This window comes from Esox lucius, chromosome 19 (genome assembly GCF_011004845.1).
Source record: "Esox lucius isolate fEsoLuc1 chromosome 19, fEsoLuc1.pri, whole genome shotgun sequence".
In the NCBI taxonomy this organism is placed as follows: domain Eukaryota; kingdom Metazoa; phylum Chordata; class Actinopteri; order Esociformes; family Esocidae; genus Esox; species Esox lucius.
Genome location: NC_047587.1, coordinates 22,359,281 through 22,386,043, shown reverse-complemented (window position 1 = coordinate 22,386,043; position 26,763 = coordinate 22,359,281). Strand labels below are relative to the sequence as shown.

At 40.1% G+C, this 26,763-nt stretch overlaps 3 protein-coding genes across 5 annotated transcripts in view; all 3 read right to left on the bottom strand.

Moving 5' to 3' along the window:
* Positions 1-71: 71 nt before the first annotated feature.
* On the bottom strand, positions 72-14,281 carry blm (BLM RecQ like helicase). Of its 3 annotated transcripts, XM_010896519.4 has the most exons (22): positions 13,482-14,281; positions 12,833-12,893; positions 12,073-12,742; positions 11,713-11,848; positions 11,467-11,573; positions 10,932-11,064; positions 10,130-10,851; positions 9,804-9,983; positions 7,841-7,959; positions 7,644-7,757; positions 7,451-7,549; positions 7,071-7,219; positions 6,504-6,610; positions 6,246-6,406; positions 5,970-6,165; positions 5,622-5,812; positions 5,312-5,456; positions 5,030-5,229; positions 4,693-4,888; positions 3,509-3,631; positions 3,176-3,386; positions 72-490 (listed from the first exon to the last, which is right to left on the bottom strand). In XM_010896519.4, the coding sequence occupies exons 1-22, from the start codon at positions 13,574-13,576 to the stop codon at positions 292-294; spliced, it is 4,314 nt and encodes a 1,437-aa protein (XP_010894821.2). In that variant the 5' UTR covers positions 13,577-14,281; the 3' UTR covers positions 72-291. The 3 variants fall into 3 exon arrangements, with proteins under 3 accessions (XP_010894821.2, XP_010894820.2, XP_019896125.2); XM_010896518.4 differs by having other exon boundaries at positions 12,073-12,893; XM_020040566.2 differs by having other exon boundaries at positions 9,804-9,980; positions 12,073-12,893.
* A 271-nt stretch (positions 14,282-14,552) lies between these two features.
* Positions 14,553-18,370, bottom strand: ctsh (cathepsin H). Its single transcript, XM_010896517.3, has 12 exons — positions 18,175-18,370; positions 17,998-18,029; positions 17,160-17,265; positions 16,994-17,064; positions 16,809-16,913; positions 16,608-16,694; positions 16,409-16,464; positions 16,209-16,290; positions 16,041-16,109; positions 15,854-15,960; positions 15,610-15,735; positions 14,553-15,473 (listed from the first exon to the last, which is right to left on the bottom strand). Exons 1-12 carry the CDS (start codon positions 18,242-18,244, stop codon positions 15,398-15,400), a joined length of 987 nt encoding a protein of 328 aa, XP_010894819.1. The 5' UTR covers positions 18,245-18,370; the 3' UTR covers positions 14,553-15,397.
* Positions 18,371-22,622: 4,252 nt separating this feature from the next.
* rasgrf1 (Ras protein specific guanine nucleotide releasing factor 1) overlaps positions 22,623-26,763 on the bottom strand; it is a 47,961-nt gene continuing 43,820 nt past the window's right edge. The window contains exons 24-27 of the mRNA XM_013138860.3: positions 25,381-25,460; positions 25,128-25,245; positions 24,977-25,045; positions 22,623-24,113 (exon numbers count right to left, since the gene is read on the bottom strand). Of these exons, the coding sequence (XP_012994314.2) occupies positions 24,021-24,113; positions 24,977-25,045; positions 25,128-25,245; positions 25,381-25,460 (360 nt within the window). The 3' untranslated portion in view covers positions 22,623-24,020. The remainder of the gene's footprint in view (positions 24,114-24,976; positions 25,046-25,127; positions 25,246-25,380; positions 25,461-26,763) is intronic.

The window sequence follows — 26,763 nt, the reverse complement described above, 5'->3', positions numbered from 1 at the left end:
GCAATATTTGTCCAGATTAAAAACGGAGAAAGACACATTACACGCATGAATCATATCTACATTAGCCTTTATTAAAAAAGTGTTTCACAATTGATAAAAGCATTGAAGAAATACTGCTAAAATAGCAATCACACAAAACAACACAATAAAGTAACAGTTGAAATGAAACAAGTAAATAAATTACAGGTATTTACAAGAAATATGCACAAAAAAAGAACTGACTGTCTCCAAGTCACTGCCTAGCTAGATGGTTCCTTGCTACCCCGAAAACTCCAGTCATGGCCAGGACCTTCACTCCAACAGTGAGAAGGCTGGTTTGAGGAAAGGCCGGTTATAGGTTTGTGGCGTGGGAAGGGCCATGAAGCCAGGTCTCCTGCCCACTGGTCCTGTTGTTGCTGCTGAAGGCTTTGAGCCCCGTCCTGCAAAACCCCGGCCTTTAGATCCACCTCTTGAGTTCGAACCGGTCCACGACCCGTTGCTGCTGTAACCCCTATCCCATGAGACAGGAGTGCGGATAATTCATTTAAAAAGGGTCAAACAGAGATAATCAGAGATCAAATCAGATAACTACAGTAAACAGTTGGTAATATTAAGTATTACTTGTTAACAAAAAATAAACGTAGGAAGGAAAGAAATCCACTTTTGTAAATTTAAAGGACTTTGGGAATGAAAAATCGTCAAACTATCTATTTCTCAAACAATGACATCAATAAGAAACAATGTCAAAACCTTGACACTAAAGTAAATAATGACGTTCAAACATATAGTAGTGGAGCAGTTAGACCTTCCTTAACATTTGCCAAATACTAAAAATTATTTGTGATTATTCGTGACAGACCTAGTTGGGAGTTTTACTCAGATATAAGATATAAATACTGGATGCAAATCTGTCCTGAAGCCAGAAATGTATGTCTTTGAATGACTCAACGGATAGGGCAGAACTTATAACCCGTCTCCTAAGTCACATAATTGTAGTGTACATTTAAAACGGTTAGGGGTTAAGACTTGGAGTTAGGGGTTAAGACTTGGAGTTAGGGGTTAAGACTTGGAGTTAGGGGTAAAGACTTGGAGTTAGGGGTAAAGACTTGGAGTTAGGGGTAAAGACTTGGAGTTAGGGGTAAAGACTTGGAGTTAGGGGTTAAGACTTGGAGTTAGGGGTTAAGACTTGGAGTTAGGGGTTAAGACTTGGAGTTAGGGGTTAAGACTTGGAGTTAGGGGTTAAGACTTGGAGTTAGGGGTTAAGACTTGGAGTTAGGGGTTAAGACTTGGAGTTAGGGGTTAAGACTTGGAGTTAGGGGTAAAGACTTGGAGTTAGGGGTTAAGACTTGGAGTTAGGGGTTAAGACTTGGAGTTAGGGGTTAAGACTTGGAGTTAGGGGTTAAGACTTGGAGTTAGGGGTTAAGACTTGGAGTTAGGGGTTAAGACTTGGAGTTAGGGGTTAAGACTTGGAGTTAGGGGTTAAGACTTGGAGTTAGGGGTTAAGACTTGGAGTTAGGGGTTAAGACTTGGAGTTAGGGGTTAAGACTTGGAGTTAGGGGTTAAGACTTGGAGTTAGGGGTTAAGACTTGGATTTAGGGGTTAAGACTTGGAGTTAGGGGTTAAGACTTGGAGTTAGGGGTTAAGACTTGGAGTTAGGGGTTAAGACTTGGAGTTAGGGGTTAAGACTTGGAGTTAGGGGTTAAGACTTGGAGTTAGGGGTTAAGACTTGGAGTTAGGGGTTAAGACTTGGAGTTAGGGGTTAAGACTTGGAGTTAGGGGTTAAGACTTGGAGTTAGGGGTTAAGACTTGGAGTTAGGGGTTAAGACTTGGAGTTAGGGGTTAAGACTTGGAGTTAGGGGTTAAGACTTGGAGTTAGGGGTTAAGACTTGGAGTTAGGGGTTAAGACTTGGAGTTAGGGGTTAAGACTTGGAGTTAGGGGTTAAGACTTGGAGTTAGGGGTTAAGACTTGGAGTTAGGGGTTAAGACTTGGAGTTAGGGGTTAAGACTTGGAGTTAGGGGTTAAGACTTGGAGTTAGGGGTTAAGACTTGGAGTTAGGGGTTAAGACTTGGAGTTAGGGGTTAAGACTTGGAGTTAGGGGTTAAGACTTGGAGTTAGGGGTTAAGACTTGGAGTTAGGGGTTAAGACTTGGAGTTAGGGGTTAAGACTTGGAGTTAGGGGTTAAGACTTGGAGTTAGGGGTTAAGACTTGGAGTTAGGGGTTAAGACTTGGAGTTAGGGGTTAAGACTTGGAGTTAGGGGTTAAGACTTGGAGTTAGGGGTTAAGACTTGGAGTTAGGGGTTAAGACTTGGAGTTAGGGGTTAAGACTTGGAGTTAGGGGTTAAGACTTGGAGTTAGGGGTTAAGACTTGGAGTTAGGGGTTAAGACTTGGAGTTAGGGGTTAAGACTTGGAGTTAGGGGTTAAGACTTGGAGTTAGGGGTTAAGACTTGGAGTTAGGGGTTAAGACTTGGAGTTAGGGGTTAAGACTTGGAGTTAGGGGTTAAGACTTGGAGTTAGGGGTTAAGACTTGGAGTTAGGGGTTAAGACTTGGAGTTAGGGGTTAAGACTTGGAGTTAGGGGTTAAGACTTGGAGTTAGGGGTTAAGACTTGGAGTTAGGGGTTAAGACTTGGAGTTAGGGGTTAAGACTTGGAGTTAGGGGTTAAGACTTGGAGTTAGGGGTTAAGACTTGGAGTTAGGGGTTAAGACTTGGAGTTAGGGGTTAAGACTTGGAGTTAGGGGTTAAGACTTGGAGTTAGGGGTTAAGACTTGGAGTTAGGGGTTAAGACTTGGAGTTAGGGGTTAAGACTTGGAGTTAGGGGTTAAGACTTGGAGTTAGGGGTTAAGACTTGGAGTTAGGGGTTAAGACTTGGAGTTAGGGGTTAAGACTTGGAGTTAGGGGTTAAGACTTGGAGTTAGGGGTTAAGACTTGGAGTTAGGGGTTAAGACTTGGAGTTAGGGGTTAAGACTTGGAGTTAGGGTTGGGTCGGGTCGGGTTTAAGGTAAGGGACAAGCACTATCCCAGGTCAAATTTTCAGGGTATTACACACATTTTAAATCCAAATCCTCTACTGAACCAATCACATTTCTTTCTGCCTCCAATACACGTTTGAGTAAATCAAATTTCCAGCTGCTGTGTCTAGACTCACTTGGCATTGTCCAGACATTTCTTAGACATTTGATACTACATGACACTAACCCTTTTGTGTTCGTAGATACTTTTCTCTTTCTTGATTTCTTGAAAGCAGGGGCTTTCTTCCTCTTCTCGCCTCTTCCCTGGTTATTGTTGAAATAATTGGATGATCCAGTGTCGTCATCACAATAGTTATCCTCTAGGTCTCCACGGTCTTGCCTTGTGTCTATCCATGCCATAGTAGAGCCTCCACCGGTGCTGTCAGACTGCTGCTCCACTGCAGAGTTTTATTCAGAAAGACACATGCTATGTCAAACCAACCATGTTACAGGCCTTAACCCAGCAGAGTAGATGACTGTGATAGGAACATTGGTGTCCTAAGTGAAATGCTTCACTCACCAGGTAGCATCCATGCAGAGTATTTCTGCAACAGCTCGATGACCTCTGCTCCGTACTTTTCAAGCTTGTCCTCCGTCACACCGTCAATCGTCAACAGCACATCAGCATCGGCCGACAGAGTCTCTGGAAGAGGAAAGATCAATTTAAATAGTGGTCAGGGTGTAGCAGGGTTTCTGTTGGGTACATTTAAGTAGTGGTTAGGGTGTAGCAGGGTTTGTGTCCGTTACATTTAAATAGTAGTTACTAGTTAGGGTGTAGCAGGGATTCTGTTGGGTACATTTAAATAGTGGTTAGGGTGTAGCAGGGTTTCTGTGCGGTACATTTAAATAGTGGTCAGGGTGTAGCAGGGTTTCTGTGCGGTACATTTAAGTAGTGGTCAGGGTGTAGCAGGGTTTCTGTTGGGTACATTTAAGTAGTGGTCAGGGTGTAGCAGGGTTTCTGTGCGGTACATTTAAGTAGTGGTCAGGGTGTAGCAGGGTTTCTGTTGGGTACATTTAAGTAGTGGTTAGGGTGTAGCAGGATTTCTGTGCGGTACATTTAAGTAGTGGTCAGGGTGTAGCAGGGTTTCTGTTGGGTACATTTAAGTAGTGGTTAGGGTGTAGCAGGATTTCTGTGCGGTACATTTAAGTAGTGGTTAGGGTGTAGCAAGGAATCTATTAGGTACATTTAGATAGTATTAAGGGAGAAGCAGGGGTTTCTTTTGGTTACATTTAAATACGGTTAGGGTGTAGTTGATTTCAATTAGGTACATTTAATTAGTGGTCAGGGTGGAAATTGTCTCAGGGTTGCATGGGAGGATGCGTGTATCACAAAATTGGTTGGATTTTACTTTAAAGAACCGATAATGCTGCTGCAAAAGGGAGTGCATTGTGTAGGCAGGAGAGAAAAATGGAAGGATTTAGCAAACTGTTGTATATAAGAATGAATATAGATTATTGCTATTGGGTGACTAACTAAATGAAAATGACCTTAACACACACAATTGCATGCAGGGAACAGGGAGTCGCCAACTGTATGAACTAGTCATATTACTTCAATGAAAAGACCTTAACCTTAGCAATCTTCAGTTCCTCCTTCACTTTATTCCCTCAAAAGCAGCAGAGTAAAGCCACTGCTGAAAGCTACAAATGTATTAACAACTTCCAGCTAATGGGAACACTGGGCTATACGCCCTCAGAACTCACCAGCTATTTTCTTCAGGGTGGCAGTGGAGAAGATGTTATAATAGTGAATTCCAAACACCTTGCCCAGCCTCTTGCACAAATCAGTGAGCTCCTGTAGGCACTTCTGGACTAACTCTTCTCTCTTGGAGACATCCTTGGCCACAGCAGCTTTGTGCTTCCTGATGCTAGAGGCGCTCTCAGTCTCATAGAAGTCCACCTGGAACAGAGGAATACAACTAGGTTCTCCTTTCTTTCACTCTGACCTTACAAGCATTTAATCATGACACAGGTACAGCTCCATTCTCTAAGGCTGAACAATGTGGTCCTTGAGGACAGGATTTGATGTGTGCCAGGTCACCTGCAAGTTCCCTGCCAGGACATTCATGGCTTTGGGTCCCGCGGAGATGTAGGCTACAGCCTGGCTGTGGGCTGCAATGTACAGATCCTCCACCAAAAGGTGATCCAGCACAAGCTTCTTGAAAAGACGCTCAGCGTTGTGTTTGGAGTAGGCCTTCCCTATACCAAACATCCCTGACTGGATCCGGGCACTTTTAGAGCCTGTCAGAAAGCATAGTTGATTCAATAAAACTATAATCATTTTCAATCATTAAACTAGGTGATGCTCCAATTTACTGCTTACCTAAGAAAATCTCTACCAGCATGTTCAGAGTCAAACGATTTTGGTTTGCAGAATTGCTGTATCTGGATCCAGGTTTTTCACAGTTCTCCTGGACAAATCTTACAATCTTCTTCACATCTTCAGTCACATTTCTTAACTTGTATTGCTGAAAGCACAAAAACACTGATTTGATATGAAATGTATATTGAAAGTTATTTTCTAAAAATAATTCTGAAATTCTGTCCAAAACCCAAACACAATCCCTTAAAAAAGGTTTGAATACCATGACTGCAGTCCATAACAACACCAAAAATAGATGCCAGGATCTTACATTAGGTCGGGAACAGTTGTCACAGATAACGTCAGGGTGTTCCTTGCAGAAGTCTGCATTAAATGTGTGTTCTCCAAAGTAAGCTAGCAACTGTAGCCTTCGGCAGTCCATGACGTTCTCACAGAAATGCACCATACTATGCAGGTTGTTCATGTGAGTTGCTTTGGTGAGGTGGTTGCCATCTTTGTCCACTGCGATCAAATCAGGAGACATTTCTGAATATCACTCAAGTCATCAGAGAATACATTGAAGCGTTCATCTAAATGCATGCAATGCAGTGTTCCAAAACATAGGTGCATACGATGTGCATACAGCCCTTTAAACAGAAGAAAACCTTCAGATACGTACTGCTGATGATCCTCTTGATGCGGATGACATCAGTGTAGGAGTAGAAGAGGATGCAGTGAGAGATCTCTCCATCCCTGCCTGCCCTCCCTGATTCCTGGTAGTAGCCCTCTACTGACTTAGGGAGACTAGCGTGGATCACATAGCGCACGTCAGGCTTGTCAATGCCCATGCCGAAGGCAATGGTGGCACATATGACCTGGATAACAGGGACACAACATTGACCAAGGCTCATGTAGTACAAAAGTTTCACAGTGGTAACATCTAGTAGGACCTCACCTGGCAGCCATCCTGATTGATCCACTTGCTCTGCACATATTCTCGGTCTTTGTCGTTGAGACCGGCATGGTAGGCTAATGCTAGTAGCCCGGCTCTCTGAAGACGGTCGGCCATGGTGTCGCAGTCATTACGAGACAGGCAGTACACAATGCCAGAATCACCTACGAGGACCGACAAACAGTACAAAATAAAAAAAACATTCCTGAAAACATTCAACAGCAAAGGAAACCTCAGACAAACTTAGGGGACACTACTGACGAGGATAATGCTTCTTGATCCAGTCAATGCAATCCTCATCAACCTTCTTGGGTTTTTTTGGCAGCACAGCATACTTCAGGTTGCTCCTGTTGAAGCTCATGTTAAACCTGAAAGAAAAAGCTCACTATTACTAGAGCTTTATAAAATCACTTCATCCCCTTTCCCCAGGCTTCCCCATTATCACATGCTTTGCTCTTAAAAGTTTACTTTCTCAATAGTCTTATAAAACCTGTTGATCCCTTAGAATTACTTTTAACAGCAACACAGTGGTAGACTTTTACACCACGCACAGACAGGGGTATTCTCTTTGACACTAAAATCTAAATTTTCAGAAAGTCCCAGAAAACCCAAATCCCTGATTCATCCTGATAATTTTATAATAAATATAAAATGCATACCTTCTCAAAATATTTTGTTAATTCCTTACTTTCTTAAATACATATTAAACACTTTAGTCTTTCCAGGATTCTGCGATCGGGCCACGTTTTCAGAAATCATTGTGGAAAATGTGAGGAATATACAATCAAACAGACGTATGTAGAGTCAAGCCTGTCTCAGAGCACGTACACCTGTGGCCGGGTCATCTGAAGCTGGTTGAGGATGTCCTTCTGGACACGAGGTGTGGCTGTGGCCGTCAGGGCCATGATGGCCACTTTGGGGAACTTCTGCCTCAGCTCGTACATCCGCTTGTAGTCTGGTCGGAAGTCATGGCCCCACTGAGAGAAACAACAGGCTCATTGTCTTTCCCTAACACAGTAGACCGTACAGGACATCAAATACAACAACCTACCTATGTCCGAGGGGTTTTGCACTCTTCTCCAAAGCAAATTACAATGACTATACTCATCTTAAGATCGCCACATAGCAAAACCATATCAAGTACATTTTCCGCCAACAAAGTATTAATCAGCAAAGTCAATGCTAGTGCCTTTCATGTTGTCTTTTACCTGACTGACACAGTGAGCCTCATCAATGACGAAGCGTGCCAGAAGACCTCTCTCATAGAGGTTATTAAGGGCACTGATCATCCTGCCACTAGCACACACCTGGGGAGAAACCCAAATACACAGGTTAGAACAGAGGATCTCCAACTGGAGGGGTATCAAACCAATATTACCGCTTGATTTATTTTGTCTTCACCTTCTCTGGAGTGGCATAAAGGAGTTTAATGATGGGGTCCTTTTTGGACAGCTGCAAGTAGATCCTGGCAGCTTCACTGTCAGTCTTTTCACCAGACAAACTTGTGGCAGGAATCTAAGGACGTTGAAAGATCTTTAGCGCTCAGCATGCCAGGATGGTAAATATTTACCACGGTCAGCGGCATGAAGAACACTTACATCCAGAGTAGTGAGTTTCTGGATCTGGTCGACTATGAGGGATTTCAGCGGTGAGATGACCACCGTGACCCCTGCAGACACACAGGCTGGCAGCTGGTAGCAAAGGCTTTTCCCCCCTCCTACAAAGAGAACAAACAGGAAGTATTAAATCCATCGCGTTACAGTTTTTAATCCGGTTTTGTGTTGATTTACAACCCCATTTCCAAAAGGTTTGGGACGCTGCGTAAAGTGTTAATGAAAAGAGAAAGCAATGATGTGCCAATCATTTAAACCCTATATTCAATAGAAAATAGTAAAATGGCAACTTATGAAAATGTTGAAACAGAGATAATTGTTTCTGGAAAAATATGTTTCCATTTTGAATTGATACCAGTAACACGTTTCAAAAAAGTTGTGACAGAGGGAAAAGACTGGAAAAGTTGTGTCAAGCAAAAAAACTAAACGTAAACCTGGTGGAACATCACAACTAATTAGGTCAATTGGCAACAGGTCAGTAACATGATTGGCTATTAAAAGATCATTCCAGAGAGGATGGGCCTGTCAGAAGTGAGGATGGGGCGGGGTTCACCACTCTGTGAAAGACTGTGCAGGCAAATAGTTAAGAATAACATTTCTCAGCATTAAATTGTAAATTTGGAATTTGGGGATCTCATAAGCTACGATACATATATATACACACATATATATACACACACACACACACACACACACACACACACACACACACACACACACACACACACACACACACACACACACACACACACACACACACACACACACACACACACACACACACACACACACACACACACACACACACACACACACACATTATATATTATATATTAAAAGACTCAAAGAATCCAGAGAAACCTCTGTACGCAAGTGACAATACTGGATCGCTGTGGTCTTCGGGGCCTCAGGTGGCACTGCATGAAAAACAGACATGATTTTGTAGTGGAAATCACTGCATGGGCTCAGGAACACTTCCGGAAACATTGTCTGTGAACACAGTACGTCGCTACATCCACAAATGCAAGTTAAAACCCATGCAAAGAAGAAACCATATATAAACAAGAGCCAGAACCACCGCCGCCTTCTCTGGGCCCAAGCTCATTTAAGATGGACCGAGGCAAAGTGGAAAACTGTATTGTGGTCTGACAAATACAATTTGAAATGATTTTTTGGAATCATGGATGCCGCGAACATCCAGCTTGTTATCAGTGCACAGTTCAAATGCCAGCATCTGTGATGGTATGGGGGTGCATTAGAGCACATAGCATGGGAGACTTGTACATCTGTTAAGGCACCATTAATGCTAAACAATATATACAGGTTTTGGAGCAATATATGCTGCCAGCGTTTTTTTCAGGGAAGGCCTTGCTTATTTCAGAAAGACAATTCCAAACCACATTCTGCACGTATTACAACAGCATGGCTTCGTAGTAATAGTCTGGGTGCTAAACTTCCCTGCCTGCAGTGCAGACCTGTCACCCGTTGAAAAAATTTGGTAAATTATGAAGCGAAAAATATGACAGAGGAGATCCCAAACTGTTGAGCAGCTGAAATCCTATATCAAGCAAGAATGCGAAAAACATTTCGCTTTCTAAACTACAGCAATTGGTCTCCTCAGTTCCCAAACACTTACAGAGCATTGTTAAAAGAAGAGGTCATGCAAGAAAATGGTAAACACGCCCCTGTCCCAACTTTGAAACGTGTTGCTGGCATGAATTCAAAATGGGCATGTATTTTTCCATAAACAATAACATTTCTCAGTTTGAACATTTTATAAGTTGTTTTTGTACGGTTTTCAATTAAATATAGGGATAAATGATTGGCACATCATTGCATTGTGTTTTTATTTGCATTTTACGCAGCGACCCAACTTTTTGGGAAACAGGGTTGTAAATGAAAGCATTAAAACACTAGTCGTATACATCTACAGTGATTTCCCACCTACCTGTGGGCATTAGGATAAATGTGTCTTCACCCAGCATTGTAGCATTAATGGCCTCCAGTTGATTGAATCGGAACTGATGGAGACCAAAGCGCTTGTGGAAAATCTTCATCATCTCTGGACAGTGGGGGAAGTTAAAGCCTCTGAAACGATCGTGAGCAGGGTTTCTGTATGTGGGCTCTGCTAATGATATGAGAAATAACTATAAGTCTGTCCGGGCTTCAGTCCAAGACATTAATGTAAAAACAATTTGTTTGGTAAAAGGGAAATACAATCAAATTTCAATGTACTTGGTCCGCCCTGACAATCAATTACTTGAATGTACTTGCCAGGAGTGGTTATTTTAGGAGGCTTTGCCACAGGGGCTGGGGTTGCTAGTGCCTTCTGCAATGCTGATGTACTTGGTCCACCCTGACACGCAGTTTTAGTCACAGCAATGGAGCCATGCCTTGATGCTGAGTTTGCGTTTGAGTTTGGAGGTTCAAAGTAATCCGGGATATCTGAATCATTGAAGTCATCTATGTCAAAGTCATCAATGAAAAAATCATCTGGTTCTGCGTCAAGTGGGGCTGGAGCCACAGAGGCTTGGGCACTGCTCTCAAAATTACTGTGTACTGCTACTGCTGGTGTCTTCGGTGAGAAGAAAAGGTTTGACTCATCACTTGTTTGGTTCTTGGAGATGCTATAATTAGAGGGAGAGTTACAATTCCTTTCGCCTCTAGTGGATGCTTTGTCCTTGTCTCTGGTGAAAATTGGATTTTCTGGAGTGTTAAGTCTCCAAGAATTGCATGTATCCTGAACATCATTGATCATGCAGTCAGTGTCCTCAAACACATTGCTTTCGTAGTCCCCAAATATGACTGAGGACCTTGTAAAAGGAAGAGGTTTAATGGAAGATTCGCCTTTATTCTTGGACAGGCAAGTGGTGGAAGACATGGGAGTAGCAAAAGAAAAGCCAGGCTTTTCATTTAATCCACGTTCCAAGACTGTGCTCTCTGGCTCTTGTGACATTGCAGAAGGATCACAGCTGCTGGTAGCAATAATCCTTTTCCTGAGGGTAACAGAGCAATACCATTAAAAATGTAAAGTGTCTATATTACACAAGCACAATGGTTCAGATCAGGCAGATACCTGTGAGCCCGCAGCAGTAAGAGCTCTGTCCCACAGGAAAGGCCAATCAGTTCATGCTCCGGGATGGAATCCACCAGAGCACAGATTGACTCCATGATGCTGAGGAGCTGCTCCTCTGACTTTGAATTTGTAACTAAAAAGAGAACAATTAATGAAAAGGGCAGTAAGAGAGCATTATAAGACACATAATACACAGAAATAATCCAAATTCAACAGTGTGTCTAGACCAGGGGTTTTCAAAGTGTGAGGTGAGCCTCTCTAAAAGGGCCACAGAGAGCTTCAGGGGAGGTGCGAAAGAACTTAGAACACAGTCATCTATATTTAAAAAAATAAATAAATAAATAACAGTCAAAACTGTTTTCATAAGAAATCTAACTGTAATGCCCAAACCAAGCTGTTAAACTGAGAATTTTTTTTTCATGAAATGTGCAAAACAATATCTGTGCTTGTGTCCAAAGACAAATATAAAGTATATATTACAATAACAAAAGTTGTATAGCCAATTAACAACAAATCATCAAGATATGTTCCCCACCTCTTCCTTTAAAAGGCCAACCAGACACTTTTTGCAAGCTTGAAACTGACTCTCGTGCTGATACAGAGCGGATGTCTCTACTGACTGTAGAACAAGAGGACTTCAGGCTGTTAGAATGACAAAACAAAGAATAGATTAACAGCATGCTTAAGATCATATAATTATGTGAATTCAAACCATATCCAGAAAAACATGACCACTGCTAACTACAATCACACACCACAAAAATGTAAACACGTGCAGTACCTTGTCTCCTTTGTAGAAATAGAATGACTAGAGTTCTCCAGGCTTGGGGAAGGGGGGATGAAATCTAGGTCTTCATCTAATTCTGAATTGACATCAAGGTCTATGACATCGGTGTCATTCCGTTTACTTTGATGACCTGGGGTGGGGCAGGATGTATAGTACCAGTCAAAAGTTTGGACACACTTATTTCAAGGGAATCTTTTTTTCTCTCACTATTTTTCACATTGTCGAATAATAGCGAACACTCAAAACTATGAAATGATGACAGCTTTGCATTCTCTCATAACAAATGCTAAAAATGTTAAAAACGTGCGGACCTGAGACATTGGCTTTAGGATAGACAGTCAGAGTACTACTCACTGATGTTTTTTCCAACTGGACCAAGATGCGGGTCTGTGATGTTCCCTTTACAGTCATTCAGCACAGGCGCAGCACGAGCAGCAGGACGTCGTCTCCTCACCGTTTGAATGGGTGAATCGTCCACCTCCCAGTCCTCCCACTCAGCTGGGTCCTGTTTGGGACAGTCTCTTGGAACAGTACTGATAGGCCCCAAGCAACCTTGTGAGTCCTTTATTGTGATACATTGTCCTGTCCCAATAGGGCTATTCTTCTTCCCAATATGGATGTTTTCCGTCGCATTCAGCGTTTGTATAGGGACATATTTGTCAGACCCATGTGTATTCGAATGAACTTTGTCAACAGTGGAAACAGGCGTCCCTTTGCCACTCTTCCCAGATGTCCCTGGGCTTGGTGTTTTACAGTTTCCCTTGACAGGGGTTTCAAAGTCATCCAAATCATCCCATCCATCTGAGGGATTATCAAAACAGCTATCAAGTCCTGTGGATTGGCTTCCATTGTTACCAGTGATTAAACTTGCAGATTTTGTCAACGCAGGGGAGTGTGTCGCAGAAGACCCAACAGATGAAATGGGTTTGCTCACTGAAAAGGGGTTTAGAAAAGGACTGATGACTTCCGACTTGCTTTTGGGAATGACTGAGGAGAAGTTGACTTTGGCAAGAGGTCTTTTGGGCTTGGTTGAAAATGTCAAAGGAGGTTTAGTTACTGCAATATCACACGGAACATTTACACTCCTGTTTGTTAAACCATTTGAGCTGTTTACCTTAGTGGGAACTTCCACATTAGTGATGCCTGATGTGGACTTCTTTTTAAAACAAAAGATCCTGCAAGGGAAAGTGAGATAAAAACTCAAATAACTATCATGATGATGCCATTAAAAGTTTTAACAGAGAAAATGTGTGCTGTAGTTTTAAATGATCATGATGCTTTAAGTCATTATTATGTGTATGTACTGCAGCTCAAGTCACAGCGTTAGAAACTACATTATCATATGGTATAGAGTAAAAAAAACGATTAGGGGTATATTGTATTTTCTAACTGGGTTTTAACAAAAAATATTATTATACTATTTCTTTATGTTTATGTTCATTTGTGACCCATGTGTGTAAACTGGTTTTGTTAATAGAAAAAGAAAAACATTTAATGATTTGTGGTAATCAAAAACAAGATATTTATTTAATTACTGGAATATTAAATACATACATTTCATTAAATATACAGCAAAGAAACACTCAGCCATGCATGAAATATCATAGGGAATGAATATAGGTCATTGTTGACCCATGTTGTGCATTAGAAAGGGTTTGCATAGCTTGTGGTACATCAAAGGGTTCATAATATTAGCTAGCTAGCTACAACTCTTTAGCAATATATTTCCGTAATCAAGATACTAAATGTGGTCTCATACTCACCCTGGTTTAGGTTTACAGAGCGACAATTTGCTCTGAGCAGCATTGCTATACCTCTCGAGTTGTTCCTTCAAATTGTTTTGAGGAAGACTGGACATCCTAAACAAGCTAGCTAACAGAGGCTAGCAAGCAAACATTAAACTTAAGCATTCGTAGCTAATAGCTAGCTGGCTAATATTGTTGTCATTTCGTGAGACACTAATGTTACACATAAATCCATCCAGCGGGGGTTTTCTTGACGTTAATAAAGCTTTCATATATTAGCTAAAAAACCGTGTCCAGTTTCTCAAGCCCAATGTCACTTTGGGTCTAATTTTGCGCCGTTTCGACCAGAACGCTTCCCATTGGCTGGAAATATGTTTTCCTCGAACGTGCCTACCCGGCTTGTACGTACAAAGTCCAGCGAGCGAAGATCGAATTGAGGGACACCCGTCGACCGTGGTGCATTGTTTTGACGTTGTGCTCTTGTTAAAACCTTTTGGCAAAATATATAATAAATAATATTTATAATGATTTTATCCTACCCTGGAAAGCTGCATAACATGTTTGACGTAAAAGGAAGCAGTTTTATGTAATCAGTTTAATTATTGTATTGGCCAAATTTCACATTCATTAACGTACATTTTTATAAAAGTACATTTATGAACAGAAAACAAGGTTTTCTCATTTTACAAAAGGAAATTGAACAATATTTTAAAACAATCAAGTACACTACCAAATAAAAAGTTTAGGGTCATAAATTGTTGTTTGTCCCTTACGATTTGTATGTAATAAATCATTGTTCACCCTAGCATTTAAATGTATTGCATACTTTTCATATATACTTGTTTTCCATTGTTACATGTTTGTAACAGTTACATGTATATTTGTTCTGTTTGAATACAATAAAAACGTGGCAGCGAATCCTTCCAGATTATTATTTTTATTTTCTTCAAATATGCGTGTTGGAATATAGTAACATCATTAGTTGAAACGGATCACGCTAACGGTTAGATAACCATTCTGCTAGAAGCAGGATATTATTAAGGGGGGGCACCCTGCAGCACAATCAGATATATTTTTCTAAATGAAAGCCAGCATTGAAATATTTTTTTATTCATTATAACAATAGTGATAGTGAATACCACTAAAATCTTATTTTAGATACAATTTGAAACAAAACATTAAACATTTTAGAAATGTTTTTCATAAATCATTAGAACAATTGTCAGCAAAGTAATGCAATATACAAAATGATGAGCAGTAGGAATGTATCATATATTCCTGGGGCACACAGCAAACATATTGGACCAAGATCGAGCGTCATTCCACTACAATAGTTTGATCTAGATGAAAAAAACCTTGTGGCCAGATTCACATTAGAGTTATAAAAGAAATGGTGTAAATAGGTGAAAATCTTAATTGTTGCACGCTACTTCCAGAGGATACCGTACGCGGTAAACCTTCCTGACAGACACTCCCTGCAGCTCCAGACTTCTAAAGACGATGTCTTACTCAGTGTGTTTTGTAGTTGAATGATCGGTGACCAGTGAAGTCTGGTCCGGTTCCATGTATACACAGAATCAGATTTTTTGGGGGGGGAACAAAAAACTATTCACACAGGCAAATATTCTGACCAGCAAGAACATTTGTCCTACAAAAAGTAACATGTTAGTGTCTTGGTAAACAACACTGTCAGTGAGTTTACGCCTTCCAGGTCAGTGGTCTGCCCATGGTGCTGCACATGCATGTTTCGCCTTATGGCACAGTGAGAATAACTTGTTGCTATTGTGAGTCGAAAGACGTATTAACATTTTATGTTCACTTTATTTAAATGAAATTGTGTTCTGTAAAACTATTGTACTGTAAAAACCCCAAAGGTATTTGGCTCAATTTCCCTTTATCAGCTCTTTTTTCCTATGAGATGGATTAGGCAGTGTTCACACCATAGGAAGTGGATAAGATGAGCAGGCAGCCAGTCCGCACATGTTTTTCCCACGCTCAATGAAGAAATATCTGTGAAAACACAAAATACTGTATCTTGATAACGTTATATCACCGTGTTAATCACCATTGTCTTCCTCAGAGGAAACTTCTACAATAAGTCAACTGAACCGCTCTGGTAAGGAGCCACTTTACATTTCACCCTTACCCCTTCATTCCCCAGTTTGTTCCCCAGGAGTTCTTCACAATCCAGTAGGGCGTTCCATTGTCCTCACCATATCCCACAGCAAGTACTGCGTGATTGACTGTGTCTGTTGTATTGTGGCAGACCTTGCTACAATAACACAAGTGGAAGGGAGGATGACATTTACGGCTACAGTTTTTAACATAAACAAAAGACACATCTGATTCTTGTTCTAGTTTTGACAACACTATGGTAGACATTAACGTACCTGGTGTATACACCACTTTCGTAAAGCATGAAATCCGGAGTCACCTCATAGGCAAAGCTGACTGGGTTGTGTCTGGCCACGGCATCAAGCATCCCCATTTCATCATACTGCCAAGGAATAAACAAACGTGACTGCCAATGCAGTTCATTGCACAAAATAATCCAAAATGTATTCTTCATTTACTTACCTTTGTGATGTTGATCACATCCTTAACAAAAGCAGCAGCCAAGTCAGCCTTGAATTTGCAAGTGCCATCCTTCAAAAATAGTGTCAGTGTAAATTATGTTAATAGAGTGTCTCCTTTGGAAGTGCTAGCACTGTAGTTGCTACAAAGACGGCATTGCAGTTTACATACTTTGGCTGTGTATGGATAATCACCCTCTGTCATGAGCCCCTTGTTATACTTGATGTACTCAAATGCTTGACTCGGAAGACCGCTAAAAAAATAATTTATTCAGAAACCTAAGTTAAAATTCAGAAATGAATTGTCCAGTTGAACTAAGATTGTTTGAATATTTAATAGAAAAAAAGAAAATTTTAAGTGGTGGCACTAACCCTTTACATCCATGGTTGTTGAACGCCTGGGCACAGTCCACTAGTTGTTGCTCTGACTAGATAATATAAAGGTAAAAACACAAGTTCAACGCAATAGGAAAATATTTCTAGAATCGTTTTTGGCAAAAAGAGGCTTAGTTCCTTTCAGGATAATTCTCCTATATTTGAGAGAACAGAAGTAGATGAAAATGTAGCTCACCAGTTGTAGGAGTTTCTTTGTTGCTATAGCTGTGACTGACTCCAAACAGCCTGTAGTGGAAAAGGTCCAGCAGCTACCACAGGGCCCCTTAACAGCCCAAAGGTACATTTACTGTCATTCCACATAAACATCCTTACTTTTCCACATAATGCATTGTTCATTGATCTGAAAACATTTAATGTGGTATGAATGTAAGAATACCTGGTTCTTCACATCGGTGACATAGTTCCCCTTCTTTCTCCAGTCTATTGAGTCTGGGTATGGTCCATTGCTGCTCACATGACTACCTTTGGTGGCAGAGCAGTTCTAAGAAGGACACCATCAATGAAAATGGGGTTTCAAGCATAGATCAACTAAAATATACATACTAACAGGAATACGAATACCTGAGGCTCAGTCAAAAGGAATGATCTTTTGAACTCATCAAAGGTCAAGTCAGAGAATTGATTCAGTCCCACTAAGGTAAAGAGGTCAATTATTAGAACAAACAAGTTTTGAGTATAAACTTATAGCAACTGAAGAGAAACTCAACCATAACACAATTCTTCTTACTCGTGAACTTGTGATTTCCTTTATTGTGATATTCAATCCTCATCTTGTTCTCAAAGAAGATCTGAAGACGGTGGTAGTACTCGTCTATGTCATACACCTTTCCAAACTGCACGAAAAGCCCACATAATAAATGGTCAGTTACATAGATTATGGTGATATTTTTTGTTGATACGGTGTTACAATAGGTTATTACAGCCTTAGGGTCACCACCTCCAGAAGTCACAAACAGCGAAACTCAACACAAGCATTGCAATCAGCGCTAATGCCAAAGGCAGTGAAGTGCTGCTTGAATTAAGGAAGTGCTGCAGAGGCTGTTAGCCAGCTGTCCACCACCTCTCAGGTTATACTTTCTGATCTATAAAATATAATATCATATACAAGGTACACACACATATGAATCGATCCCCCTTTGCTATCTTTCCCGACCTGCACCTCATCGTTACCATGACAACAGAGCAGTTGACAGACACTCAAAGTTGACAGTTCTTCATACACATACGCACGTACGCACACTTACAGCCAGGATCATACAGGTATGAGTCTCGCACTGGTACATGACCAGACCCATGCAATTCTGTGTTTTATATTAACCTATTAAAATTGCGTTTTGACGGACAAAAAATAAAATGTATGTACTATATTGAACTGACTGATCACTATATTGTAAAATCCTGAATGTAACATATTGCAAACTGAACGTTTATTCTTTCATTGAAATTGTTATAAGGAAAGTGTGGAAACTAAAAGTAACATGCTTCCACATCTGCTACACAAGAAAAAAACAGTTCCTTGTTTTGGGAAAGCACCTGGTTTCGAATGAAATCCAGTTTTAACGTACCTGTGACATCCATAGCTTAAAGTGATATTCGTCTGTAAAGAATACATATAAGGTACACTTGAGATATTTTACTGATTCTTAAACTAAAAACATCGATATGTTTAACATGAAAGTGAAAGCGCATACTATAAGTTGGTATCAAAACTCAGAATGTTAACCGGTGCAACTGCAACTTACCCTCCTCAGAAAACGGATGTAAAGCACTAATCGTGTACAAGGTAAATAACAACAAAATTAAAAACTTCATTGTTCCAATTCCTGTAAGCAATTATCTTGTTGCAAACAATAAAACAGAGCTGGCAGAATAAACGAGCCCGTTCAAAGTCACGTGTTTTATATAATGCCTGCTGGTTACACCAGTATGATGAGAAGTCTCAGACTGCAGTGTGTAGTCTGGGTTGGGGCTCAATGTGGGCGGAGTCAAACGTTTCACCCTGCCCACCGATTTTTGTTTTTGCTCAATGTGAGGCTCAATTGACAGTCACACACTGAATACAAACAGACGTTTGTGCAAGGCACACATTGAATACAAGCATATTTCATTTGTGAAGATTGTAAGAAATATTATATGGAGGTACTGTCACGATTATGCCATTTTAGATGACGATTAACAATCTTATTGTCTATATTGTTAATTGTATGCCACTATTATAGTGAAATAATATTGGAAGTATACACATGGTGGATCTCAAAGATGGTTCTTCAGATATGAGGTGTTAGCGCTTTAGACCGCATTCCAACAATTCATCTCCTCCAAATAATTGCCTCATTTGGCTTAAAACCAAAATGCACCCAGAGCTGTGGAGTTATGTTCGGCTTTGGAACAACGTGCTTCAATGCTCAGTTTATTAATTCAGTTAAACATGTAGCCTACATTTTATTTTCAAACGTAGGCCTATATATGCAATATACAACAGATATTTCTATATATGCATTTAATGCACAATAACTAATTAGAAAATATGGTTATTAGTAAAAATATTTTACACACGCTTATGTTATTTTCTTTTGTCGATCAGAGTTGATATGACAAATAAGCTACTGAAATGCGTTTTTCTATAAACTAATATTGTGAAATAACATAACATTGCAAAACAATTCTAAACCGGATTTAAAAATACTGAAATTAAGAAGAAAATTACTTTCAGTAAATTATCTGCACCTATAACTTCCCGAACGCTCTGGCACCACTGGGCTAGACATCCTAACCGATTGAAACAGACAAAATTCACATGTTATTTTTTGAGAAGTTTCTAATATCGGTGTAAAACCCTTATTCAGATTGAAAACATACGGCCACATTTGGAATCTAAATATTGTGCGAAAAAGAATAATTTAGATTTTGCTCAAATAATCTCAATCAGGCAATTATGTAAGTAGTACCAGAACGTGTTGTAACACTTTTTGCTTTATGCTGTATTTGAGACAAGCTACTGCTATTGTTGCAGTGAACAACAGACTTGTTCGGGTTAAAGGCGTTTCACTCTACCCACATTGAGCCCGGCCCCGAACTGCACACTGCGGTCAGGGTTCCTCGGGGAGTTTGATCCGAACATGTCAAAATAAATCTAGCCACAATTGCCGTGAACCACAATAGTTGATTCCTGGATTCTCCTAGTATCACTTTCAAAACAAAAGTCCCGTTCGAAAGTAATGAAAATGGATATAAACTAGGGCTGTCAAAGTTAACACGTTAATTTGTGCAATTAATTTGAAATACTTAATGCCGTATTTTTTTTGGGAATATCCGCGGTAAAACGCGATATTAATAATATTAAATGAATCTATGCCTTGTATGCATAATAAGCAATAGTATTGTAGTAAATGTTCAGGAGAGTGGATAATGTGATTATATGCAAAAAATCTACGGGCACTAAGTATTTGCAATTGTTGCTGGCATTTTACTCCGCACATGCCATTGACCACAATGTTAGTCAATGGATATGAAATACCTATTGACCTATTAACTCATACAAAAAAAAACTATTATATGAATTTATTGTAGGAAATGTTCAGGAGACTCTATAGAGTGAATATATGTGGCTAACCATCTTTCAGGAAATGTAATGTTTACAGGTTCCCATCTGAACCCCATTCTAATCCCATTTTGCCTAAATATGAAAGGACAATACCTTGTCAAGCTTAGGCGTGATTCAGTGGGTTAAATGCCTGCAGATCTCGAGATAACAGGGGCTGATATGTGTTTTTTACAGTATCCTAACATAATAGTTATTGTCCTTGGTGCGTTAATCAAGAGAAAACATTTGTGGTCCGATCCAACAGATGAGCTACTATAGCTCAAATTGCTGAAAAGGTTCATGCTGGCACTGATAAAAGGTGTCAAAACACACAGTGGATCACTGTTTGTTGCATATGATGCTGCGTAGTTGCAGGCCTGTCAGGGTGCCCATGATGACCCCTGTCCACTGCCACAAACGCCTGCTATGGGCACATGAGCATCAGAACTGGACCACGGAGCAATGGAAGAAAGTGACCTGGTCTGATGAATCATGTTTTCTCTTACATCATGTGGATGGATGGATGCGTGTGCATTGCTTATCTGGAGAACACATAGCACCAGGATGCACTATGGGAAGGAGGCAAGCCGGCGGAGGCAATGTGATGCTTTGGGCAATTTTCTGCTGGGAAACCTTGGGTCCTGCCATTCATGTGGATGTTACTTTGACACGTACCACCTACCTGAGCATTGTTGCAGACCATGTGCACCCTTTCATGATAACGGTATTCCCTGATGTCATTGGCCTCTTTCAGCAGGATAATGCGCCCTGCCCCAAAGCAAAAATGGTTCAGGAATGGTTTGATGAACACAACAACGAGTTCAAGGTGTTGACTTGGCCTCCAAGTTCCACAGATCTCAATCCAATTGAGCATCTGTGGGATGTGCTGGACAAACAGGTCCGATCCACGGAGGCCCCACCTCGCAATTCAAGCTGCATTTATCAGTTATGCTGCACACATCTGGAATAAACTACCAGAAGATCTTAGACGTGCCCCAAACATATACATTTTTAAATCCAAGTTATAAACACTTCTCTTTTCACGCACCAATGACTGAGCAGCTTAAACATAACCGCACTGTTTAGCCTTACAGCTTTCATAGCTTCCTATGTTTTTATATTTTTATTCTATTTCTATTATCTTATTCTGTGGTTTTGATGTTGTTTTGATGTTTTCATTTTAGTATTTTTTTTTATGCAATTGTAATTTTAGATTTTTCCTTTTTCTTTGTAAAGCACATTGAATTGCTTGTATGTATGAATTGTGCTATGTAAATAAACGTGCTTGCTTGCGTATTGTTCATTGACCTTGCAAACAGTTTCCGAAGTATTATGAAGCTCACTATGTACTGTGCTGATTCATTCTAAGGTCATTTTTTAGGCTGTGCTTGTGGAGTATTGAGCAACCAGAGATTTCCCCCCTATCTCTGTCTATCAGGTTTGTCCTGCAACCACTATTGATCTATGCCGATGCAATTTGTCCATGTTCAGCATGCTCTCATGATTTCTGAGACTGGTCCCCTCGACACATTTAATTATTAAAACAGTTTTTATGATGGATGCATCTAGAATTTCGGCACATGTTATTTGGCCTCTGTTTGTGTCTTCATATGGTTTTGAAAACTCAAACATGAAAGTGCTAATAGACCTCTTTTACAGCTGACACATACATCCAATCAACCAAATGTGACCTCTGTAGCTGCGTTGGTAATTTTGATTTAGTTTTTTAAAAGTAACATTACTTTTCATTGTGGTATTTCTTTTATTTTGTCCCATCTCTTTAAATATACTGTATATAGTATGAAGCATGTGTGATGCATAATGTAAATGAATGCCTGTAGTGTGTGTGTTTGTGTATTGAGAATGAAAGAAGAGAGCATTTTCTCATAAACACACTTGAGACAACAATGCCCCTGAGATAGAATAGATTTATTAGCAAGAGGTAATCAGGAAACAGACATTTTATTTATTTACCTTTTTTTTTTTTTTTTTTTTTTACAAAAATTGAAATATTTCTCAAGCCATGGAAATAAACATAAGGGTTGAAAGATAATTCTCATACCACTGGGTATTGCTAACAGCAAAACGTTTTTGTTAATATATCATTTATAAGAGTATGTGCACGTGTATGTGTATACAGTATATATAAGTATAAATATTGTTTCGTTTTAATATTGTCTGATACAGTGTTGCATGCCTGCCACATGAGTTTTAAATGTTTCAAGACTGTACATGGTAAAAATACATAGAAATATTCACAGAATAAGCACTACATTACTATATTCCTGCTACGAAAATGATTATAGACAGGATTACAGTATATGCGCAAAACACTTTAAAGTTGTCTTCTACCTCTAAGTCATAGTTTCATAATCACAATTGTTGTAGCATGTTGTGTTAAAGCTGGGATTACAATGCTTTTCAGAGGTGTACTTGACAGTTCCACATCAATAAATATGTAGGGCTGCATGTACAAAATGTACAGCATACATTTCCGCAATTTGAATAAACAACAACAAAGTACAAAATACTTTCCTGTGTTCTTTTAACCCCGTTCTTTATACTAGTACTACAAAAATACCTTTTGAATGCTGCAAGGTATACTTATTTGTGTCATACTCTTAAACAACAATGCATTTAACAGAGTGATATACGGTCACGTTCCACAATCACGGGAACAGCAAAAGGACATAGATTGTCTTTTAATTATATACAGTATAATAGCGGAACGGACTTGTTCTGTACAGAAATTTCACAAAGCCTGGAAATATTACAATTTCTAGGGGTTTTTTCAAGGATGTTTGTTTGTTTTGATTAATATGTGTGTTCCAATTAGTTTGAATTGAAAGAACGTGATTTGTAAAAGGGAAATACATATTACACTACAGATAAGTCATTCGACAATAGCATGCTTCAAAAATAGCAGCAAAATGGTCTCAACATTTTCTTCCCAAACGTATAGTCAAACAAGATGTAACCCCAAAATAATTATTGTCAAACTGGAAGTACACTTGTATTGGGGATATAACAAACACTGGCTTATTACTGGCCCTTTGAATTGCATTATGTATTATTAGAGCTTATTCTTCAAGTGGAATTTAGGCTACGTAAGTTACTTTTGCAAATATATAGCAAGAGGATTGTGATTTAACTACCTGTTACAATGCAACATGTAACAGTAATGAAATACAATAAAGCTACACATGTTTATCCTGTCCTATGTTAGGATGCACAGTATGAACACACAGCTTGTGGTGTGAACATGCCCTTATACTGAATCAGCCAGTGATCCTTGATAATAGAGCAGACAGACTATTGCACTACATGTCTGTATCTTCTAGAGGAGCAGGGGTTTCCTGTATCATGTATGTGTAATATTTTGCTATGAAGAATCACTCTGCATGAAAAAGCGGCACTGGTGTCTCTCTGTGATAAGATGAGTCAAATGTTGAAAGATATACAAAAAGTAGAATAAAACAAACAAAGCCGGGCTGAGGTGGGGTTGGTATAAAACATTTGAAGGAACACTCATTGGTTTAGCCACATCCATTTTTGGGTTAAAAAATATCCATGTTATTTTACCTGGTTTGATTTTTACAATGCTACATCAGCTGTGGATCAACACATGATCAGAGAACAATTGAGTAAAGAGAACAATCTTTTCTATATACAGTATAACCCTGGCAGCAGGTGTGCTTACAGGAAGTGCAAAGTCCACAGTATGAAAATATGCCAGTAAATGTAATTGCTTACAAAGGACACACCCTTACACATGATCATTGTGACTTTAGCTATCACTTTCACAAACCCAGTGAAATGGTCCTTGTTGCAAAGGAGAAAAAGTTTGACAACAATGTGATGATTAAGTAAACATGTTTGTGTTCATAAGATACTTCTCAAATCAATACACAAAAATGTTAAACGTGACTTAACACAAGTTATTGACTACAATGTATGATATCATTTTTAACAGAATACACTTTGGGAAACCTTCGTCCATCCACTTCAGTTGTTGACTTTAGGCTCAATTCTGAGAGATGCTTCATACAGGCTTTCTTCATCCAGGACAGAGCTGTTGTCCAGCAAATACTGTGCTGCCTAAATCAGGACACATATACCGTTTTAGCAGGTTGGCTACTATTACTTTCATTTGTATGGTGAGACAAATACAGACATTCTCACGTTGAATTCCATTTCTTCCTTTTATTGTTCTCTATCTTATACAATATGCACTGATCAGCCATAACATTATGACCACCTGCCTTATATTGTGTAGGTCCCCCTTTTGCCGCCAAAACAGCCCTGACCCGTCGAGGCATGGACTCCACTAGACCTCTGAAGTTGTGCTGTGGTATCCATGGCTCCGTGGTCCAGTTCTGATACTCATGTGCCCATTGTAGGTGCTTTCGGCACGCATGGGCACCCTGACTGGTCTGCGGCTATGCAGCCCCATACCCAACAAACTGCAATGCATTGTGTGTTCTGACACCTTTCTGTCAGCACCAGCATTAACCTTTTCAGCAATTTCAGCCACAATTGCTCATCTGTTGGATCGGACCACACGGGCCAGCCTTCGCTCCCGACGTGCATCAATGAGCCATGACCCTGTTGGCGGTTCACTGCTTTTCCTTCCTTGGACCACTTTTGATAATTACTGATCACTGCAGACCGGGAACACCCTGCAAGGGCTGCAGTTTTGGAGATTATCTGACCCAGTCGTCTAGCCATCACAATTTGGCGCTTGTCAAAGTCACTCAGATCCTTACACTTTCCCATTTTTCCTGCTTTTAACAAATCAACTTTGAGGACATAATGTTCACTTGCTGCCCCATATATCCCACCCACTGACAGGTGCCTTGATAAGAAGATTATCTGGGTTATTCACTTCACCTGTCAGTGGTCATAATGTTATGGCTGAAAGGTGTAAAATAAATTAGCTTGAAGAGATTTACATGCTTTACCTTTGGCTGATGATCAATCTTGTATGCTGTTTGCTGGAATTGTCTAATTTCCCTGATGATATGGGATATCTGTAGAGAGTGAAAAATGTATAAAATACAAAACCACACAATGCATTTGAATATAACATACAACACAACAGAAATTGCTTACCATCCTCATCTTTGAAAAGTTGACTAATTTGTCCTCAGTGTAATTTGGTGTCCCCTCCTCAATGAAAGCTAAATCTGTGAGGTACATCCCCAGGTATGGCACACAGGGAGGGTCACAGCTGGAAGGGAAAACAAAAGAGCATGATGTCCCCAGTTTATTAGTACTCAATACAGCAGCCCATTGCATGAATGATCAATATTCATTTCCTGATACACATTTTGTTATTATTAGAACAAGCAGAAGAAACACTTACTTCTTTAAAGCCTCCCTAAGGTTTTTGAACCTCCCTTCGGATGAAACCAACTTCTGAAGTTTGTCAATTACTGTTTTAGTCTGAGGAATCAAATGAAAATAGTTTTTAATGTTATGTCAAAAACTTAATCACCATTACTAATGTGTAATCTGTAATAACCATAAGGATGATCTGTTCTGACCAGAAAATACATCCAAATTAGGACAAAAAATATACCCTTCAGAATTACTTAAGCCTCAGGTTATGTGAGTAATTTGTTGTTTTAGTTTGTGGAACAATTTTCTGGGAACATTGCAAAAAATGCACCAACGGAACGTATATATTATTGTTAAAGGATTTTATATACACTCACCGAAAGGATTATTAGGAACACCATACTAATACTGTGTTTGACCCCCTTTTGCCTTCAGAACTGCCTTAATTCTACGTGGCATTGATTCAACAAGGTGCTGAAAGCATTCCTTAGAAATGTTGGCCCATATTGATAGGATAGCATCTTGCAGTTGATGGAGATTTGTGGGATGCACATCCAGGGCACGATGCTCCCGTTCCACCACATCCCAAAGATGCTCTATTGGGTTGAGATCTGGTGACTGTGGGGGCCATTTCAGTACAGTGAACTCATTTTCATGTTCAAGAAACCAATCTGAAATGATTCGAACTTTGTCACATGGTGCATTATCCTGCTGGAAGTAGCCATCAGAGGATGGGTACATGGTGGTGATAAAGGGATGGACATGGTCAGAAACAATGCTCAGGTAGGCCGTGGCATTTAAACGATGCCCAATTGGCACTAAGGGGCCTAAAGTGTGCCAAGAAAACATCCCCCACACCATTACACCACCACCACCAGACTGCACAGTGGTAACAAGGCATGATGGATCCATGTTCTCATTCTGTTTATGCCAAATTCTACTCTACCATCTGAATGTCTCAACAGAAATCGAGACTAATCAGACCAGGCAACATTCTTCCAGTCTTCAACTGTCCAATTTTGGTGAGCTCGTGCAAATTGTAGCCTCTTTTTCCTATTTGTAGTGGAGATGAATGGTACCCGGTGGGGTCTTCTGCTGTTGTTGTGCGTGTTGTGGCTTCACAAAGGCTTTGCTGCATACCTCGCTTGTAACGAGTGGTTATTTCAGTCAAAGTTGCTCTTCTATCAGCTTGAATCAGTCGGCCCATTCTCCTCTGACCTCTAGCATCAACAAGGCATTTTCGCCCACAGGACTGCCGCATACTGGATGTTTTTCCCTTTTCACACCATTCTTTGTATACCCTAGAAATGGTTGTGCGTGAAAATCCCAGTAACTGAGCAGATTGTGAAATACTCAGACCGGCCCGTCTGGCACCAACAACCATGCCACGATCAAAATTGCTTAAAGC

What these genes read in the sequence shown, in the direction of transcription:
- blm (XM_010896518.4), bottom strand. Translation starts at nt 13,576, where the DNA reads ATGTCCAGTCTTCCTCAAAACAATTTGAAGGAACAACTCGAGAGGTAT. An exon ending in CACCCTGAAGAAAATAGCTG is followed by an intron (nt 3,632 to 4,692) that starts GTGAGTTCTGAG and finishes TTCCTCTTCCAG; the next exon opens with AGACTCTGTCGGCCGATGCT. An exon ending in GTATCTACGAACACAAAAGG is followed by an intron (nt 491 to 3,175) that starts GTTAGTGTCATG and finishes CTCATGGGATAG; the next exon opens with GGGTTACAGCAGCAACGGGT.
- ctsh (XM_010896517.3), bottom strand. Translation starts at nt 18,244, where the DNA reads ATGAAGTTTTTAATTTTGTTGTTATTTACCTTGTACACGATTAGTGCT. An exon ending in AACAACCATGGATGTAAAGG is followed by an intron (nt 16,291 to 16,408) that starts GTTAGTGCCACC and finishes TTATTTTTTTAG; the next exon opens with CGGTCTTCCGAGTCAAGCAT. An exon ending in ATGTGATCAACATCACAAAG is followed by an intron (nt 15,961 to 16,040) that starts GTAAGTAAATGA and finishes ATTCCTTGGCAG; the next exon opens with TATGATGAAATGGGGATGCT.